We start from the raw sequence: 8,279 nt of genomic DNA, 5'->3' as shown, positions 1-8,279 counted from the left end.
CAAAATTTATGCTCCAAAATATTTCCTTAGTCAATAATTTATTGTATTGTTGAATAGATTTTATTGTCTTCTTTATTAATATTCACTTTCACCTCACATGACAAGTTTAATTAAATAAGATTGGAAAATGATTAATTTGCCAAGAGCTTTTGAATTCAAAAAACTATTCCTTTAAATGCACAAGTAATATCAAATAACATTTCAAGATTTTTCTTTCAAAAATTAATATATCACCAAAACAAATTATTATATTTGATACTTCAATTTCACCTCTATCCTCAATCAATGACTCATACATAATAAATTTTATAGTTTAGATAGAAAATTAAAAAGAAAAACGCCCCTTTATTCAAGAATAATGCACTAGTCCGAAAAATCAAAAAGCATAAATTATGAAAAAGATTGAAGAAACTAATGCATCCGATCTGAAAATCTCCATTTGCATTTTTGTTTTTGGAATTCAGTTTAGGGCATGAAATTAATTAATCACAGTTTTATAGTCACCGATGAACATCGCGATGGGTCTGACGCCAGCGAGATCTTTCCTTTCATCCTTGACTTCATGTTTAATGTGAAACCCATCATCAATCTCCACGCCATTCCACTTTTGTCGGGGACCCGTAAGTACCCAAAATCAAAAGTTTGAAAATTTCCTCTCTTTTTGTTTTTGAATAATCCCCAAATCTGGATCATCTTCTACAATCTAATGTGTATGTGTTTATCTTTGTGTCTCTCTCATTCTGACGAGTTTGCGAATTGGGCACCGTGATACGTGCCATTTTATCCTTAAAAATAGTCAGAGACCCGCTTAAGCTCTAACAAACCGCGACCCTCCCCTGCACTTTTCTATTACGTTCTATAGATCTCTCTTCATCCCAAAACTGCATTCTTCTCAATCTCTCCAGTACTCTGTTCCCCACTCACCAGTAAGATCTCTCTCTCTCTCTCTAAATCTGTATTATTTATTTTTTTCTCCAAGTTGCGCGTTCAATTTGATATAGAAGTAGTTAGATCTTTTCTCTATCAATGGAACGAGGTTTGGTCAAATAGAATCACGTAATGCAGGTCTATTTATTGGGTTAGAACATCATCTGATCAGTATGATGCATCTCGTTTGTTTACTTGTTTGAAGTATCAAATTGCATACATGTGTGTGTGCGTGTGTGTGTGTAAACATCCAATTGCTCGATCGCAAGTAGATATTAATTCCCATTTATGATTAGTTAAGTTTTCTCAAAATTTCGCTAAACCGTATGCAGTACGGTCTGCATCTACTCATAGGGGGAAAGAAAATCAATCTTTAGTAAATAAAAATCTCTCCATTGTTACTACATTGAGTCTCTTCATTGTGTTCGTAAAATTTTTTCCATTTGTTACTGCAATTAATCATTTTCATTGTGTTCGTAAAAAAATTTTCGTTTTTACTGCAATTTGAATCTTTTCATTACGCACACACAAGGGCGTATGCATAGACGGAGTAGTTCCCATTTCATGATTCCACGCCTGTTTCTAATCTTCCTCTTTATATGTTTCCAACTTGTGCAGCTTTGTAATTGATACTGGCTACAGTGAAAAAAGGGCAATTACCTATAAAGAATGACATCTGATAAAAAAGATCCATATGTTCCTAAGAAGATCCTAATAACGGGGGCAGCTGGTTTCATAGCATCCCATGTGACCAATCGTTTGATCAAGAACTATCCAAGCTACAAGATTGTGGCACTTGACAAGCTAGATTACTGCTCAAGCATTGAGAACCTATGCCCGTCTCGCTCCTCTCCCAACTTCAAATTTGTCCGGGGCGACATTGCCAGCGCTGATCTTGTAAACCACCTTCTGATCACAGAAGAAATAGACACCATAATGCACTTTGCTGCACAAACCCATGTAGACAATTCCTTTGGGAACTCTTTTGAATTCACCAACAATAACATCTATGGCACTCATGTCCTTCTTGAGGCCTGCAAGGTCACCCGGCGCATCAAGAGGTTCATTCATGTTAGTACTGATGAAGTATACGGTGAAACTGATCTCGAGACCGATATTGGCAATCCTGAAGCTTCTCAACTGCTCCCTACAAACCCATATTCAGCCACCAAAGCTGGCGCTGAAATGCTTGTCATGGCCTATCATCGGTCCTATGGCCTCCCCACGATCACCACCCGAGGGAACAATGTGTATGGTCCCAACCAGTTCCCTGAAAAGCTTGTCCCCAAGTTCATTCTGCGAGCCATGAAAGGCGAGCCATTGCCCATTCACGGAGACGGGTCAAATGTGAGAAGCTATCTATATTGCGAGGATGTTGCGGAGGCATTTGAGGTGGTTCTCCACAAGGGCGTGATTGGGCATGTTTACAATGTTGGCACAAAGAAGGAGAGGCAAGTGCTTGATGTTGCCAGGGACATTTGCAAATTGTTTGGATTGAATCCAGATGAAGTTATAGAGTTTGTCCAAGACAGGCCTTTTAATGACAAGAGGTACTTCCTGGATGACCAAAAGCTTAAGAAGCTTGGATGGGAGGAAAGGACTACATGGGAGGAAGGCTTGAAGATGACAAAGGAGTGGTATACTAAGAATCCTGATTGGTGGGGCGACATTACTGTTGCTCTTCATCCTCATCCTGGCATTTCCCTCATTTCTCTTTGTAATGACGATGACTGTTCCGTGCGGCAAAGGGGCACAAAAGATTGCTCCTATGCCAGTAAAGGCGAGAGTACTACCAATAGAAGTTCTTCAACTTTGAAATTTTTGATTTATGGAAAAAGTGGTTGGATTGGAGGGTTGTTAGGAAACCTCTGTAGGGATGACAGGATCGATTTCGAGTATGGAAGAGGAAGATTGGAAGATAGGAAATCCCTAGCAGAGGATATAGCAAGAGTTCGTCCAACCCATGTGTTCAATGCCGCTGGGGTCACTGGGAGGCCTAATGTTGATTGGTGTGAATCACATAAGGTGGAAACTATCAGGACTAATGTAGTGGGTACCCTTACTTTGGCAGATGTTTGCAAGGAGCATGGCCTCTTAATGATGAATTTTGCAACTGGGTGCATATTTGAGTACGATGAGGGGCATCTCGAAGGGTCTGGTATTGGATTTAAGGAGGATGACAAGCCAAATTTCATTGGTTCGTTCTACTCCAAGACCAAGGCTATGGTAAAATTAACTACATTTTACTTTTTCATGCCATCTTTGATTTACTATTAGCACAAAATTTAGAGTGTCTCTGCTAAATTTATTGGATCCTGTTGTTTCAAGACTCAAGCTTGCAGGCTTTTGCCTCCCAAGTTCTATGAAAAATTAATGAACAAAAATCTGGTAAATGTGCAGGTGGAGGAGCTTCTAAGAGAGTACGAGAATGTGTGCACTCTTAGAGTTCGAATGCCAATATCATCAGATCTTAGCAACCCACGGAACTTCATCACAAAGATCACACGATATAACAAAGTGGTTAACATACCCAATAGCATGACAGTTCTAGATGAGCTCCTACCTCTATCAATCGAGATGGCAAAGAGGAATTGCAGGGGAATATGGAACTTCACTAATCCGGGTGTCGTAAGCCACAATGAGATCTTGGAGATGTATAGGGATTACATGGACCCAAAATTCAAATGGGTGAACTTCAATTTGGAAGAGCAATCCAAGGTAATAGTAGCACCAAGGAGTAACAATGAACTGGACTCATCGAAGCTAAAGAATGAGTTCCCTCAGTTGTTGTCAATTAAAGATTCAATTATTAAGTATGTTTTTGAACCCAACAAGAAAACTTGAACATAGATCAATGTTGTTGAAATTGAAAATAAAATAGGCTTCTGTGTTGAGGAATGGTGGTGACTTATGGGAGCACAACATTTTTTATTCTTGTCTTTTTTATTAATTTTCTTTGTTTTTTCAATAGCCAATGTTTTACAGTTAATTTATCTTTTTGGATTATCCCCTGATGTAACTTATATGATTTGTCATCTCAATTTAAAATTTTGATCTTATATTTAGTTATTTATTTCACTTTTTTTTTTTTGACATAGTATTGCTAAATTTGTGGTGTTTGGGAGCATTTTGGGACTCGGATTTGGGTTTGTGTGGGTCTGGAAAAAATTTAATACAATTTTATTGTACAAATTTTGTCCATACAAATGCAAATCCAAGGTTAAAAGTCTATGCCCACAGCCTTATTCTGGGTAAACCTCTTGGATGGGATCCGGATTTGTGTGTTTCCAAATAAAAAAAATGAAACCTCTTAGGGTTATTCCAATTCCCTGCCTATCACAACTTGCTTACAGAGGGTGTTGCACAATCTCAGATGCAGGTGGAGAAGTCAAATGGTGGCTAGCCTAAAATAGATTTGTTACGTATCGCTGAATTCTGCACTTAAATTGTAGGAAATGTGAGAGCCTATGAACTAACATGTATAAAGGAAATACTTCGCCAAAACAGAGAGCAAGCATAGTTCAGAATGAACGCCAGGAGATGCAATTTTTTTTTTTTTTTTTTTCAATTGATGATCAAAATGCCACTTTAGCACGTATGTTGCTATGCTGTGCAATCCCAAACTAGTCGATTTGAACAATGCCCTCTTCCTTGTTCACACACATTCCCGATTGTAAGAGATGGCTCTTGAAAGGGGTTAAGGTCTCATCAAAATAGTCCAAAGACCAAGGCCATCACAATTCACAACATCTGTTCTAATGTAGCGCTTGCTTCTCAAAACGCCCTTTAACTTTGAAACCCCCATTGTTCACTCTCCACAATCTCACAAGTTGTGAAAAGCAAACCAACAGACCGATAATCAGAAGCAACTGCACTCGTTGGGATGGAAGCATAGTGCACAGCATCAATGAAGTGCTGTAGGATACTAGCATCATAAGACATTGAACTTCTAAGTCCATAGTTATCTCGTGTCTCTTTGCTTGGGGCGTAAATAACAGTTGTAGTTTGACATAATCTGTCATCAAAAGCATTTCTGCGACAAAGGAAGGAACCTGCAATTTGCAAATGTCTGTTGGGAAAATATTATATATGAACTAATTCCCACAAGTAAATCAATGGAGTAATGCAAACAATAAAAATTGAGACACAAGAAATTTAACGTGGTTCCCTCAAATGTTAAGGTACGTCCACGGGGTACGGCGGTCCAAATCCACTATCACCAAATATGTTGTACAAAGTGGATACAAAAGGCACAAGCCTTACAAATACACAAGAGTGTATAAATAAATGTAGCAAGATGGAAATGTCTCACCAAATATTCTGAACAAAGCTCCAAAGAACCAACCAAAAGACCACAATAAAAGAAAACCCAATATGCTGTAAATACTATGCAGCTGGAGACACACGAACAAGAAGAAGCAGCAGCAGGTAGCTGCACTAGAGAAGATGACCAACGCTGGTGGGTGGGCGTGCAGCAGGTGCTGGCTGCAGGTGTTGGCTGCTGCAGGCGTTGGGAGCTAGTGATGAAAAACCGAGAGTCCAAAAATGGCAGCAAGCAAGAAAATGCAGATGAAACAAAAAGGAGATGAAGGGGCAGCAACTCTTACTGTGCGTGAGGCCTTGGAGCCCAAAAACAAAAAACATGCTGCACTGTTTTTCCTTTATGGGAAGCCAACAACAGCAATAAATAATGGTGCAACTTTCAAGCCAAGGGCCCCATAAGGAGGGACACCCAACAATGTCTTGGGCTACTAGCCTGTTGGGCTCTTGGCCTCTTCCAGCAGTGACTCTTGGGCTCTTAGCCTGTTCACAGGTCAAAGAGAAATGTCTCGCAAGGGCCTTGAGCACCATTTTTCACAGCCTCATTGGTGAGAGAATCATGTATACAGAAGTGATCATATTACAGTTTCTCCAATCTGTCTGCCAATTAATAATGGAGTACGAATACTTCCAGGGGCCTCCTGCAGGGATGGGCGGTGAAGGGGCCTTCTTGTGCAATAATCTCTTCCGTGTTGGCAAAATTCTCTGCCATGGTGAAATCTCAATAATAGGACTTGAGAACTCAATGTTATTATGCCTTTACATAGAGGGGCTTGTGCAATGGTGCAGGGTTTCAATGAAGGGATTGTTCGGACCGGAGGAGTCCATGGACGTGTTTGATACACATGGGTGAACACTAACTTTACCCAAAAGATTAAGCTTATTTGGTGTTGAGTCCAACCATGTATATAAGCACCCATCATCCACTCAAATTTTTCAATATGGGACAAGCTCACAAGTGGAATTCTCAACAGGGATTAAGGAGGGAAATTGTGGCCTGTGACTTTCAAAGTATACTAGGAACTGGAAGTGATGGGCACGGGTCATGCCTCCTTTTTTTAAATAGTTTGATCATTTATCTATTTGCAGATTTAACACATTGTTGGTGGTTAGGTTGGAATTTGCGAGTGTTTTGATGCCCAAGGATAAGAGCTCTTTGAATGGTCCCTATAAAATTCAGTTTAAAGGGGAAAACTATAAAAAGTGTTTGCCCCTTCATGTGTTTGTGTACCTTTTCTTTAGAAGACCTATATAACATGTGTTGCACATCTAAATAAGAGGCACATGGACACATAAAGAGATGGACACTTTCTATAATGTCTCATTTAGGGGATTGGCTTGCCAATGTGAAGGACATAGATGCCCTCATGACACTTGCCACATCAAATAAAATGGTATGCGTAAGCATTGTGACTCATACAAGCTTGTGAAATAATATTTTATTAGACACACATGTACCTAAATTACAAATCATTGAAACTTAGGCTAGTTATGCTAATGCATGGACTTCCCATTTTTTTTTTTTTTGGGCTCCTATTGAAACTCAAAAACATTAAGGAAAGAAAAGGAAAATATCAATGAATTCACATTTTTATGTTTGGCTGTCAAGGAAAATGAAAAAAATAAAATAAAAATATAACAAATCTATTAACAATATTTTGATTCTATACATCATTAATATTTGAATTTTTTATATTTTTAATTATGTTAAAATAAATTTTTATTTTTAATAGTATTTAATAGAGAAAGAAAATATAAAGAAAAATGAGTTTCCTCCTCTTTTTCCTTTTTCTTTTCTTTCCCCAAGTAAAATCTTTAATCCAAACACACCCTTAATATCCTTGGAAACTTAGAGTGGCTGAGGCTCTTCAAGTCCTTTCTATCTTGCCAAAACTCAAAAGGGAACTAACCACATCTATAGAAGCCAACCTCTAGGCAAGTCAAGGAGATTTAGAGTTGCACTCAGTTGTTTGGAAGTTTGGTTGCACTCCCACATACTCTTTTATGCTATGGCTATGTGCTAAGGGTAAACTTCCTACAAGTGATAAATCTCAAATGGGGGGTTTGGATTCTGTTTGTGTGCTTTGCAGTTTTGGAATAGAAACTTTGGATCACATTTTATTCAAGTGCAGAGTGTCAAGTTCAGTGTGGATTCTTTTGAAGGACTGGTTGGGAATGAGAAGATCAATAACAACGATTAAAGATGCTCTTAATTAGCTTCGTAAGTAAGCTAAAGGCATTGGTATTCAAGTTGCTTCAAAGAGAATCTGCTTGGCTACCATGGTACTTGTGACACTTTCGAAATAAAAGAAAATTTGAAGGCTCCATCACGTCCCCTGAAGTGATTGTTAAGGTGATTCAGACACACACCTATAGAATCCTATATGACAAATTTCCATTACTGCTAAATCAAGGCTAGAACTAGAATTATGCTTGGGTGCTCTTCACTTTTAGATGTTCTATTCAAAATGCTTGACTTGTTTTTGTTCTTTTGGCTGTTGCCTTGCTCTAGGATTTTGAGGTAACTTTGTTACTTGCAGTGGGTGACCTTTATGATTTATTCTTTTGATTGTATTGTTTGACGCAATTGTGTTGGGCAATTGGCTTCCGTATTGCCTGGTGTCACAGTCCGAATATTTTCACACCCTTGTGAAGGGTCGTGTGGCGCTAGTTAAAGCACTCTTGCTTAACTAGCCAGCCTATCATTTACCAACATTCATCCACAAAATACTTTTATTAGCATTCATTTAAATAGCAGCGGAAATAGTAATCAATTCATGAAAGCTGGGGCAAGCATGTAGTAAACATTGAAGCAAACGTAATTCATTAACAACACCTCTGTTGACATTGTGTGCTTAGCAAGGGAGGTAAGTAGGCTAAACACATTGACAAAAGCTAGTGAGTTATACAATGACTGATGAACACTCACCCTCCCCTAAAGAGCTTTTTAGGCTAATCTCACTCTGGCACTAGGAAACATCAAAGTGATTAAGGAGTCATACTATCGTATTTAACATACAATGAAATAAATA

At 38.6% G+C, this 8,279-nt stretch overlaps 1 protein-coding gene across 2 annotated transcripts; it reads left to right on the top strand.

Annotated features, from left to right (window-relative positions):
• Positions 1 to 320: 320 nt before the first annotated feature.
• Positions 321 to 4,016, top strand: LOC131151097 (trifunctional UDP-glucose 4,6-dehydratase/UDP-4-keto-6-deoxy-D-glucose 3,5-epimerase/UDP-4-keto-L-rhamnose-reductase RHM3-like). Of its 2 annotated transcripts, none has more exons than XM_058102293.1 (3): positions 321 to 926; positions 1,546 to 3,153; positions 3,328 to 4,016. In XM_058102293.1, the coding sequence occupies exons 2-3, from the start codon at positions 1,597 to 1,599 to the stop codon at positions 3,769 to 3,771; spliced, it is 2,001 nt and encodes a 666-aa protein (XP_057958276.1). In that variant the 5' UTR covers positions 321 to 926; positions 1,546 to 1,596; the 3' UTR covers positions 3,772 to 4,016. The 2 variants fall into 2 exon arrangements, with proteins under 2 accessions (XP_057958276.1, XP_057958277.1); XM_058102294.1 differs by having other exon boundaries at positions 401 to 620.
• Positions 4,017 to 8,279: the final 4,263 nt, after the last annotated feature.

Source organism: Malania oleifera, chromosome 3 (genome assembly GCF_029873635.1).
Source record: "Malania oleifera isolate guangnan ecotype guangnan chromosome 3, ASM2987363v1, whole genome shotgun sequence".
Taxonomy (NCBI): Eukaryota; Viridiplantae; Streptophyta; class Magnoliopsida; order Santalales; family Ximeniaceae; genus Malania; species Malania oleifera.
Note: the sequence above shows the minus strand (reverse complement) of the source record. Positions and strands in the feature narration are given on the sequence as shown.

Bases quoted from the DNA above. Each gene is read 5' to 3' on its own strand.
- LOC131151097 (XM_058102293.1), top strand. From the start codon at position 1,597: ATGACATCTGATAAAAAAGATCCATATGTTCCTAAGAAGATCCTAATA. The intron at 3,154-3,327 runs GTAAAATTAACT...GTAAATGTGCAG, and splicing joins ACTCCAAGACCAAGGCTATG to GTGGAGGAGCTTCTAAGAGA.